At 40.3% G+C, this 12170-nt stretch overlaps 1 protein-coding gene across 2 annotated transcripts in view; it reads right to left on the reverse strand.

Moving 5' to 3' along the window:
* The window catches only part of BTAF1 (B-TFIID TATA-box binding protein associated factor 1), a 52976-nt gene that overhangs the window by 22065 nt on the left and 18741 nt on the right, over window positions 1–12170 (reverse strand). For both annotated transcript variants that reach the window (XM_048505948.1, XM_048505949.1), the window contains exons 9-20: window positions 11250–11339; window positions 10460–10555; window positions 10180–10356; window positions 9256–9396; window positions 8999–9123; window positions 5917–6037; window positions 5557–5661; window positions 5184–5333; window positions 3589–3731; window positions 3252–3426; window positions 2488–2691; window positions 150–576 (exon numbers count right to left, since the gene is read on the reverse strand). In XM_048505948.1, coding sequence (XP_048361905.1) covers window positions 150–576; window positions 2488–2691; window positions 3252–3426; window positions 3589–3731; window positions 5184–5333; window positions 5557–5661; window positions 5917–6037; window positions 8999–9123; window positions 9256–9396; window positions 10180–10356; window positions 10460–10555; window positions 11250–11339 — 1954 coding nt within the window. The remainder of the gene's footprint in view (window positions 1–149; window positions 577–2487; window positions 2692–3251; window positions 3427–3588; window positions 3732–5183; window positions 5334–5556; window positions 5662–5916; window positions 6038–8998; window positions 9124–9255; window positions 9397–10179; window positions 10357–10459; window positions 10556–11249; window positions 11340–12170) is intronic.

Consider the following 12170-nt stretch of genomic DNA (forward strand, 5'->3'; position numbering starts at 1 on the left):
ATACTCCTTTGTAGAGGATTCCCCTGAATTATACTGGGAAGTAGTCTGACTTGGTACAGCTTGTGCCCCTGTCCTCAATGCCAAATGCTGTACAAGAACCAAAGTTTGATGTCTCCGCTATCCTCAAGATTGACAGCTGGTCAACCTACCTTTTGAGTTTTCGTGGGTACTCTGGGGTTGTGCAGGACATGATGCCAAGGGTGTAAGCTGAGGGTCCACACACAAAGAGTTGCAAAGATTTTTAATTATCTTTGAGTTTGGGCACGGAGACCTTGCCGTGCACTGCCGAAGTAACTTGGCAATGCACAAAGCTGCGTGGTTTTGTACTAGTGTATTCTCTTCTTTTTTCACAGCCTCCATCAGAGGTTTTATCACAGGGTTTAATTTTTCTGGAAGTTGCTCCAGGTTCACAATGGCACAAGCAACAAAGGTGTGCACCCTCAGCTGCAATGTTTGCCATTCCTGATTTGTTTCTGTAACAGTCATTTGCACTTGCTGCCTCTTGCCTTCCAACTGCTGTAAGACGTCAGGATTTAAATTAAAAGAGGATGTCACTTCATTGAATATGGTAGTGACCTAGGAAAAAGAAAATTCAGACTAAAGTATGCTTCCGACAAAAACAAAACTGCACAAGCTACTATATGAGGATACCAAAGCAACTGTTTATACACTCAAGGGCTCAGATGTTAGTACCCAGAAGAGTTTTACACACCTTAAAAGAGTAATTTTTAGAGGTTATGATCTGCAGTCCTTCACAACAGCCCTGTGGTCAGTAACTTTACTAAGTAAGAATTTAAACTCCAAGCAAAAAGGCAACAGCCAAACAAGCATTTGATGAACAAACAGGTGTGGAGACATAATGATAGGGCTACAGTGGACCTCTTCCTGTGCGAGCTTCACAAAAGACTCCACAGCAGTTTTAACAGTGATCATTGTACTGGCGTTAACACACTCCTGAGTGTAATAGCAGAACTGCATTCTTCCCAAGAAGAGGTTACTATACAGCAGTTGCTTCAGTGGCAGAAATATTAAGCCCCGCTTCTGCATGTGTGGTTCACCCCCAGGCATGCATGACTGGTGGCGACTCTCACTGAGCAAGAAAAGCTATAGATTAGCTTGACAGTGTCCCTTGGTTTTACTTTCTAGTGACAGAAGCAACGCCTCAACAACAGACTAATCTGTATGTGGCCCTCTGACGTATTTGTTGGTTTCTCGTTCTTCCTGTTTTGGAATCTCAAAAGAAAAAAAAACAGAACCTTCCTGCCAACAGCCAGAATGGGGATGGAGACTCCTGCAGGCCAGCTAGCTAACCCAAGCAAAGGGAGAGAGAGATGAACTGTCTCATACTGCCCATTTTCACGTTTGGGAGCAACAGCCGGCTCGTGGAAGCTTTTCTTCGTTGCCTGTTTCCTCCCCTTTTTGTTCTAAATGCTTAAATATATTTTCTCAAACGAACGAGATATTGGTTGGAGAAGTGACTTCTAAGGGATCCTGTTTTATAATGCTTATCCTGTTTTCAGACTAAAATTCCAGTTTCCTCCCTCAGGGGCTTAAAAATGGCACAGGAACAGGAATCAACAACCCCAGCTTTAACGAGTTAGTTGATGGTCATCATCACAAAGATCTCTTTGAATGTAGGCCTGAGATCTGGAGTATCATATGTATGTACGGGTTTAAGAACACATAAATAAAAACTGCCTCATCTTTTTAGCAACCTTTCCCTTCTCCCTCCTCTCCTGAACTCTAGGAACAGAGATGCGGAGGTCTGTGGGGAAAGCCTGAAAAACTGAAATGAAAAGCTATTCCTATACGTCAGTCTGCTTTTGGGTGTGTGGCGGCACAGATAACGTAGCAAAGCTGATTGGGGGCAGTGGATTAAAGGTTAATAATGAATGGACTAGAGAAACAGTGACAAAACAGCAAAAGCAATCCCAGTGTACCCTTCAAAGACAAAGATACCCCAAATAGAGCCTATCCAATTCAAAGTCTCCTTTTTCAAAAATCAGCACATTCTGAAGGCCTGAATAGGTTATCTAGAGAAGGGGTAGGGAACCTGCGGCTCTCCAGATGTTCAGGAACTACAAATCCCATCAGCCCCTACTAGCATGGCCAATTGGCCATGCTGACAGAGGCTGATGGGAATTGTAGTTCCTGAACATCTGGAGAGCTGCAGGTTCCCTACCCCTGATCTAGAGCAGTCACGATGTCAAGAAACCACCCCCCAGCAGAGCTTCTGCTCTGAAACGAAGGAGCTCAACTGACCAAGGAAAGCTCTTCCTCTGCCCTTCTATAGGGCCACGTGCACATGGAAGGCAATGTCTTCCTAACAGCTGCCACTGCTTACCATGACAGCCCCATCTGTGTAGGTGCACAGACTTACTTCAAAGAACTACTTTCAGTGACAACCGAATAGGCCAGAACTGCTGTTCAGGTGTTTCTCACACTGTATGCCAAAACACTGAGGCTCAGCTCTTTTGGTTCACTCACCAATTCATTAGCTTGATCTATTGTAAACACACTACAGTTCATTCGACTGCCCACGTCGACGTTTGCATCAGCAAATGAAGAGATGAGTTGTTTACATTCATTCTGCATCCGTGTGAAGGGGACAGCAATTTCATCATAATAAAGATGCTCTGAAAGGACTTCAAGTAAACGTGATTGCACAGGAAGGGTCACAGCTTTATTTCCCTGTAAACAAATGGGAAACTACTGTTGCACATTACAAGTGTTATCCCCTGGTTTTCTGATGAAACAGAAATAAAGACCAATTTGCCACAGATGAAACAGATATACCTTCTGGTTCAAACATTGACTGTCCTAGTGGAAATCACAGAAACCCAATGCACCCAGTATCCAAAAGGACCATGCATCTAGTAAATAGTGCGCCCAACAGAATTGGTGACTTGTGTCTTTTAATCTACCGCCCCCTTAAATCACTACCGAATTTCAAGGGAATTCTGAAAGCCAGTTTTGATAATGGCATTGGGATCGATGGCTCCAGCCAAAAGGCCATCTCACCACAACTATGTCTACAGAAGCTCTCAGAATCCCAGCCTGTATGCATCAACAACACTGAATCACAGTCCTGTCATTTATTTAAAATTTAAAAATAGACTGGAGCCTTGCATTATCAAGCGGTTGAACAGCATTTACCCTTTCCTTCTGTGCTACCTTTCAATTATCATACTGCAACAGAGGGACAAACTATTTATTTTGAAAAACATGAATTTTAGCCATAAGTGTCGTACCTTCTGCAAAGCAGCCCACTCACAGATTACTAATGCAACACTAAATCTCTGCAAAGCAGACTTGGAATTCAAATGGAAAAGTAGTAGCTGGGCTAGTGATTCAGCTGGCTTTATTTCTTGCGTAAGGGCATTCACACTCAGATCGCAAATACAGCAACAAAGCGCTCCAAGCAATCTGGAACAAAACAACAACAACTAATATTTTATTTATTACATTTCGAACAATCACATCATGTTCTGTACAATCTAACTTGAACTAGTTTATAAAAAACTAGTCTTATCTATAAACTCTTATTGCTTTTAACAACATATTTAAGATTCTGAATAATAAACTGACTTTGCTGCTATCATTCGTGCTCTCATAACAACATAATCCCTGGTTGCTGGATCTTCGGCAACACTTTCTGCTCCCGCGATGTACTCTTGAATCACCTCCTTAGTCTGCGTTTGACCTTGTCGTACTTTGCCACCAATTTTTTCCTGCGAACAAGAGACAAAATTAAGTCTGTATCTGACAGAGTCGCATACCCAACGTTTTCTCACCAGAACATTAAGAATTAATATTCTCAGGTTAGTGGTACTACAGAACCCAAACATTTCCCAAACAACGTTTGATTTTATATAGTAACTGAAATATGGGGAGAAGTTGGAACACTTTTAAAAGGCATTTTGCTTAGTTATCAGTCAGTTACTTCAGTGGCTTTTCTATTCCAACTTCTGATTTAGATCTTCAATTGTATCAAGTGGCAGTGTTTGAAATCTGCGAAGCAGATTGTTGCTGCATCATTCAAGCATTAGCTAGGAAGCACAAGCGCTAGCTCTCCTTCCAAAACGGTAGATTAAAACACTTTGCTTCAGGCAGTGAACTACACTACATGGCACATTTCCACTGCGAAAAGAACAATGTCTTCCTCTTTAAATCACTTTGGATGTCCTGGACCTCCTTCCCTTAAGGATTCTAAAGAAATACTCCATATCTTTCCACTCATCTAATTAGAACTCATCTTAATTTTAGCCACGAACCTGAGCCTTCACAATGGTTGTTTGACTCAGGAAGATGCTCTACAATTAAGTCAGAAGCCTCTGATCTACCCAACCCCAACTATTTTAAATATTATGCATTACCTGCTTCATGAATTCCAGAATAAAAAACAACAGAAGGAACATTTTTTAAAAATGCAGGCCATGCTATGCTTGGTAGCATCATTCTGGTGAAATATTAACAGAGCCAGACTCAATGAAAGCTATTCAAGACATTCAACATGCCCAATCATAAAACAATGCTCCAGGGCATTTGCAGTATAAGTGGACAGATTGATAGCAGCATCGCATCATCCCTCTGACTGAACAGAATTTACTATTTTCTAGAGGCTGCTCATCTCAACAGTACAAGTGGAAGGAACAGCAGAATGTCAAGCTTAAGGGCTCAATCATTTATTAGTCCTCAGGATCACCAGACATGTTCCGATCGGATGTGTGATGGATGTTCTGTGCTCAGAACTTAATTCCCACACATCTGTGGGCCCAATCTGGCTTGGAATCACAGGAAGAGGGGACTTTGGCTTTCCTCGACACACTGTTTTTCCAACCTGAAATAGCCCCAGAAAGTCAGTACTGCACTTGCCAGTTCCGTGGGGAAAGAAAATGGCAGGTGCAAATTCACAAAAAGGTGTGTCTTACCATCTGGGGCAATATAAATGCTATTTTATCAAACTTCTGTATTTCCCAGTGCAGGCCATAATGTTTTTGACTAAAGCGGCATTTGAATAATATCTTTAAACACTGTAAGATAATTTGCAGTATTTTGAACTGCAGTCATGCATTTACAGCTTTACCCTAGAACAGAGTACAGTTAGAGTGAATACTTATGACAAATACTTGTGTGGTCAAAACAATATTTTGTTGTCCAAACCTACAGTTTGTTTTTCTCACCTTTGATCTGGCTTTCACTTCTAGTAACATATTTAAGTCAATAGGCAAGTGAGAAGGCTGCATCATCAAACAGAGCCAAGCTCCCATCCACGGACAAGCAGCTGCTACCACGTATTGTGGAGATGCCTTGCTTAACAATTCCAGCCACACCTAAACACGAACACATTTATAATCAATTTAAAAGATACACAGTCTTTCTGATTATCTCTAATTACTGATGTAAGACCTCTCAGAACATAAAACACAAACTGCATCTGATACTGTACAGTACAAAACATTAAAGATTAGGTAATACTAAAACCAAAATATGGGTCAAACAAAAAAAGCAAGGAAACAGAACTAACAGGAAAAAAAATTCCAATAGGAGGCATACCTTATGAATGAGCTCCAGGATTTCTTGATTACTTTCTAAAATACAGAACTGAAAGATGTGTCTTAACATGTCTTGCAAAATGGGAATAAGCCAGGCTGCAGAGCTCTAAAAAAAAAGGAGGAAAATTCCAAACATCTTGAGGTGTTGCGAAAGGCAATATATAATACTCCCGTATGGAATTAAGATATAATTTTTCACAAACTGCTTTGCCAATTTGCTTTGCACTTCGTCAAAGTATTATGTACACTGCTTCAATTTTAAATACAGAAATTAAATCAATACAGTACGTATGCATATTAAGCTATATACATTAAAATTTCCTTTCATTCGCCTAAAATTAGCCATACAAAAACCAGTTACCTGATCTTGTGTAGACAGTAAAGTGAACAGAGTTTCCAGTGCAGCTTTTCGAACAGATGAGATTGTATGATGTAGGAATGGCCACACACGCGGTACCAGAACTGTTAGTGATTGCTGAATACTGAGGTGGTTTGGAATAAAAATGGAAAGTAAGAAAATAAATCAAATTCTTATTGGTAATGAAGATATATGCTGTAAAATTTATAAAATCCTATAGGTATTATAAATACAAGCAATGTACATGTTTTACATCTTAAAACGAAGATATTTCCAATGTAATAGTACGCAAACTTCCTCAATTCTAAGCCCATTAATTTCACAGAGATGGAATAATCTAGACAGAAATACACTGTAAAAAAAATCAAACTAATGAAGACTACTGGTTCATTTATTCCAATATCCAAGATGGCATGGAAAAAAATTAACTTTCAATACCTATGTTTCTAAATGGTGGGATGAAACTGTACAGAGTTTATCTCCCCCATCACCACCCAGCAATACTGTCTACTAAGCACTAGTCCAGTTGTATACTCTTCTGATTTACTGCAGGGGGAAGCCAGCAACTAATTAGGTGAACCTTGGTAATTTGGACAAGGGCTCTCACAACTACTTGATGTATAAAAGTACCCATCCCCTCCTGGGACAGATTAGAAGAGAATATTGCATTCATGTAAGTTGGTTACTTTTCTCTCTACAGTGATTGGGTGCAATGTACACCAGACTCACACTGGCTTAACTGTTCTCCCTAGAAAGTAAAAGCTGAACCAGCACCAAGAATAGTATCAGTCCATATTCCAGTATGTGGCAGTGAAGCATCAACAAAATCCCAAAGCATCCTGGATATGTGAACATTTGATACTGAGAGCAACTTATTTTAATCATTATATCTATGTCATATACTAACAAGTGTAAGATTTCAACGTTTAAACATGGGTTTTGGGATCAATTAGATCCTAAATACACAGAACAACTGATTGCCTTTCTGTAGGAAAACATATACAGTGATACTAGATAAAGATGTTTAACTTTTTTTTTATTACTTTAGGCTTATAATTACACCACCAAATATGTAGAAGAGCAAAGAGACTGAACAGGAGACATTATACAGGCAAAGAATGTCAACCACTACTGTACAACCCCTACAACATCAGAGGCCCGCTTTGCCTTTTGGAATACAAGAAATCAATTCATGAAAATCATTCATGCACACTTCAAAACAGTCCTTCAAAATTATTGTTTCCATCATGATGCATGATGGTACAGAGAGGACTTGTGGTCCAAGTACCTAGGAACATGAACCATCATGGAGATGGTGGAAAGTGCTGTCAAGCCACAGCTGCCTTATTATGCAACCTCTTAAGGTTTTCAAGGTGGGAGGTTTTCAAGGCAAGAGGGGGGGGGGGTTGCCACTGGTGGGCTGAGAGAGTGCTGACAGAACTGTGACTGGTCCAAGGCCACCCAGCAGGCTTCATGTGTTGGAGTGGGGAAACAAACATGGTTCTCCAGATTAGAGTCCAACGCTCTTAACCACTACATGAGGCTATCTTTCATACTATATGTACAGGAATGAAGTCCTTCCCTTTTAAAAAACTACTTATTCCAGTTTGTGACCCTTTGTAGCAATTGTCCCTTAGTCCCCCCCCCCCCCCCGCCATTCCAGGTGTGGGGATATGATGGGTCAGAGAGATTGGACTGAAAAAGTTGGGGGGGGGGGGAACAAGACTCCCAGCCAGATTTTTTGCTTTTTCAATGAAAAAACTGGACATTTTGGGGAAATTCCAATCTCCAAAATGAAATATTTTTCACTCCGAAATGCTTTTAAAATACTTTGTAAAACCCGGTTGTGTTCAAAAACACACATATCAAATAAAAAGCTAACTTGTTAGAATGTAGAGAAGAAAGTTTCAATTCTGTGCAAATTCCCGGAAATCTATAGAGGTAAAAGTGGTATTTCAGAATTAGAAGCTGTTGCTCTTTTGGAGTTTTGACACTAGTGAATTACAGGATACATTAAGAGTTTAAAGAACATATGGATTTCAAATGGTTAGTTTTATCCAGTTATTAGGACATTTACTGTGTATGAGGGTGCCACACTACTAAACAGATGAATGATGGACAAGGGGAGCTGGTTTCCAATACCCACTCCTCTGTAACGCTCACTGTATAACCTTGGACTAATTCCTCACAGTGCCATTGACTTCAGTAGACTGAAAGTGGCGCAATTCTGCTTAGGGTGGCAAATCAACTTTTTCAGCCTCAATTACTCAAAGGATTATTGTACAGAAAACATGGGGGAAGGAGAACCATGTACTGAACTGAGTGGGAAGAAAGACAGGATCCAATTGTATAGAAAAAAGCACATTCTAAAATGTAATTCAACATTCAGATTTTTTAAGCTTTGACAGTTTTAAAAGGAAGAGTTGTTTGCAATGTGGGCATCAACGGCCTCTTGGGAAACTTGGGCCGATTACCTACTGATGCTGTGGTGCGTGGTGGGACCAGAAGCACATCAGGGCAAGAAATCTTGTCCCAACATGCTTCCTCTTTGCGGAGCACCAAGAGAGAGGAAGTGCGTTGGGGCAACATTTGTTGTCCCGACGCACTTCCTCTTGCCCAGCACATGCTTCTTGCTTTCCCCGGGAAAAGCAAGAGCGCTTCTGGTGCAATTTCTCATGCCAGAGTGTGGTGAGGAACAGGCTGCAGTGGGTAATCGGTCAAGGACTACACATTTTGAATTGTTTCTGGATATTTCTTTTCTGGAAGGAGAGACAATGTTGCTTTCCCATAACTTCATCATTTCTAGAAGTTTTACATCTCTATTAAAGTATTTTAAACAATGCAGATCTATTAATCTTTCAATATTCAACTTTCTAAGGTTGTACAAACCTATCACTCTCTGTCTAAGCAACAGTGCAAAGTAACATGGTGAGCGACAGGATTAAAAATATTCCAGAAGAAAACAAACAGCTATTGGAGTTTGGACTCAATGCAATCAGAAGGAAGTAGGTTGTTTAACTATGTATTAATTGAGCTAAGGTCTTGATAGGAGACTTCCATCACTGAGGATGCAGATCACAATTACCTGCATTTTCGGACTTGAGAGTAAGTCAGAAGGGATGAAAGAAGGGTCATGATGCTGTTTGTAGAAGCTGTCAGGTCATCCAATTCCAGAAGTGCATCCCATAATATGTTAAGAATAAAGGGTACCTAAAAATAAAAAAAATGCCAAAAAAAATTACTTTCACAAAACATGTATTTTGAATCTTCTTCTTCACCACCACCACCACCACCACCACCACCACCACCACCACCTTCAAAACGTAGCTGTGCTCCACTTACTTTCTGTGGCTGAAGGAAAACAAGACTTTCCACCACTGGCACTAAAGATGAAGCAGCAACAGCTCTGACGTCATCATCCAGATCCTGCAGACCTTCAGTTATTGCAGGTAAGACTTTAGGCAACAATGTATCAATTAAGTCCTGCAAAGATGGTTGTAATAAAGATCAAAGGATTTAGCGGAGGACAAACATGCAAGCAGGCCCACTACCTCTTCTAAAGTGTACAAAATCCATAGATGCTTTATTAATATGTGAAATATTTGTTTTAAAACAATTTCCATATCCTATCTGCAAAAATCAATATTTTTAACTCAAGCCAGACTAGAACAAACCCTCTTATCTGGCACTGACTGGGTAGGAAAGACCAGTGCAAGTGTAGGTTACACAAGCAGGCCCAGTCCAAATAATTATTCACTAAAGGTTTTGTTAACTGGTACCCATACAACCAGACAACTCTGCTAACTGGTCTGGTAAATCATGTCACTTGGCTGCAGGCTGGGTAAATGTATGTTAATCAACATATCTGGTTAATCCATGTAAGATAACGCCACTTGGAGCAGCAGTGGCGTAGGAGGTTAAGAGCTCGTGTATCTAATCTGGAGGAACTGGGTTTGATTCCCAGCTCTGCCGCCTGAGCTGTGGAGGCTTATCTGGGGAATTCAGATTAGCCTGTACACTCCCACACACGCCAGCTGCGTGACCTTGGGCTAGTCACAGCTCTTCTGAGCTCTCTCAGCCCCACCCACAGGGTGTTTGTTGTGAGGGGGGAAGGGCAAGGAGATTGTAAGCCCCTTTGAGTCTCCTGCAGGAGAGAAAGGGGGAATATAAATCCAAACTCCTCTTCTTCTTCTTCTTGTGAACACCTTCCTCTCCTCCAAGAAAACATAAAGTAAGTTAAAGTTGAAGAACATTAAAACCATTTACCTGACGAACTGCTAAAGCATATTTTATCCCCAACAGGCCACCGTGCCTTACTTCCCACTGTTCCTGTGCAAGTAACTTTAGCAAAATTGCCACTGTCTTATGAACGCCAGTCTCATTCATGTATTTCAGCACCACTCCCAGGGTCTGAGCACAAGTCTCTCGAACTGGAGCCACAACCTAAGATTTAAGGAAAAAAACCACCCAGCAGAATAGCAGAAAGGAATTTTAAAATGAAAACTGTTATGCCAACTATGATGCACTTCCCAAGACTGATACTTACTTCATCTGAAACGAAGTCGCCAAATCTATCTAATGCAAACACACAAAGGAGCCTGATAGCCAAGTCCTCCAGCCAATCCTGGTGCTGCTGGATCATCTATTTAAAGACAGTTAAAGAGTTAAAATATCCTCAATCTTCTTTTTTAGGATCTCACAAAAAAAGTACAGTCAACTGAACATGTAGAATTAATACAGAGCTGTTCTGGTAAGTTAAGTCACGTTATACATTTTGTGATTAGCAATGATGCTTAACACTGAACACAATGAACTGAAACCCAACTACAAGGATTTATGTAGAAAAATGACATTTCTGCACTGGTATACAAAATGTTAAAAATCAAAATGTTAACGGATCTACTCATCCCATCTTACTGAAGGGACTACATACAAATTTCAGAAAGCCACTCAAGTGTGCTTATAATACAAAGGAAGGGTTCTGTCAAGCACCACAAATACAATTCCTCCCATGTACAATGGATTACAATGGATTTTAAATCTACTTTATTTTAGAATGATCTGTCTCATCCAAAAGAGAAGGAATTTCTTTTCTGTTCAGATTAAAGTTCTCATGACTACAATGAATAATGTATTAAGCAGTGGTGGCGAACCTTTGACACTCCAGATGTTATGGACTACAATTCCCATCAGCCCCTGCCAGCATGCAAAGGTTTGCCACCACAACGTTACAGCTTCATGTTTAATGGGTAGAAGTGAATAAGGAAGTTAGAGCAGTGAACAAGTTGAATTACAAATGAAGTATCCTGTCTACATTTAACCTCCTCTTTGCTTACCTCTTCTATAGTGCTGTCTCCTATTTTGCCGCCACTTTTCCCATGAGCTTTAAGTACCTCTCTCAATCCAATACCTGCGCCATGTCGGATCTAAAAAGTTAAAAGAGCAAAACAGATTACCGGTAAGATCTTAGAGTTAAGAATAGAAAGTTACCTGAAACAAGGCCAACAGGTAATATGAAGGCAACTGGAAATAACACATTGCTGTACAAATGAAAAAGCCATGAAAAGCAAACCATCTAGAAATAATCTTGATTGTACTTGGAGAAAACCACTATCCTCTGTATTTCGATTAAGTGTGTAATTAAGTAGTAAAACCAGTAGTAGTGACCTATAATGCTGCTAAAACAGTAGCTATACTTAGGCTCTCTATATGTTAGCACTGTGATGCTTCCAGATGAAGCCACCTGAAAAAAGTCTGAAAGAGTCTACAGAAAATAGGAACCAAAATAATTGGTGATTTCAGCAAATACTCTTTTGGCCAGTTATATCATCTAACATACCCTAACAATGCTTACTGCACAGTCAAGGAGATGGTAGCTCTTACTTGAAAGGCAGATGCTCCTCTTTACTAAGACATGCAAAGAACAATTAAAACCACTGGCATGCCTTTTAAGATTGTCAGAATGAATTTCTATTTTGAGTTTTTTCCTCCCTGTGAAGTTACAGCCAACTTCAGGTGATCCTGCAGGGTTTTCAAGGCAAGGGGGGTTCAGAGGTGGTTTGCTTTTCCATGACTTTGCATAGCGAACCTGGTATTCCTTGAGGGTCTTCCATCCAAATATTGACCATGACCAGCAATACTTCTTCCAAGATATGAGACTGAGCGAGCCTATCCAGGTCACATGGTTTGATAGATAATTCTTGTAAACTTTTACCTAAATAAGTTTCTTGCATCCTTACAAATTCTGCATGGGCACA

The sequence above is a fragment of the Sphaerodactylus townsendi genome, linkage group LG08 (genome assembly GCF_021028975.2).
Source record: "Sphaerodactylus townsendi isolate TG3544 linkage group LG08, MPM_Stown_v2.3, whole genome shotgun sequence".
Taxonomy (NCBI): domain Eukaryota; kingdom Metazoa; phylum Chordata; class Lepidosauria; order Squamata; family Sphaerodactylidae; genus Sphaerodactylus; species Sphaerodactylus townsendi.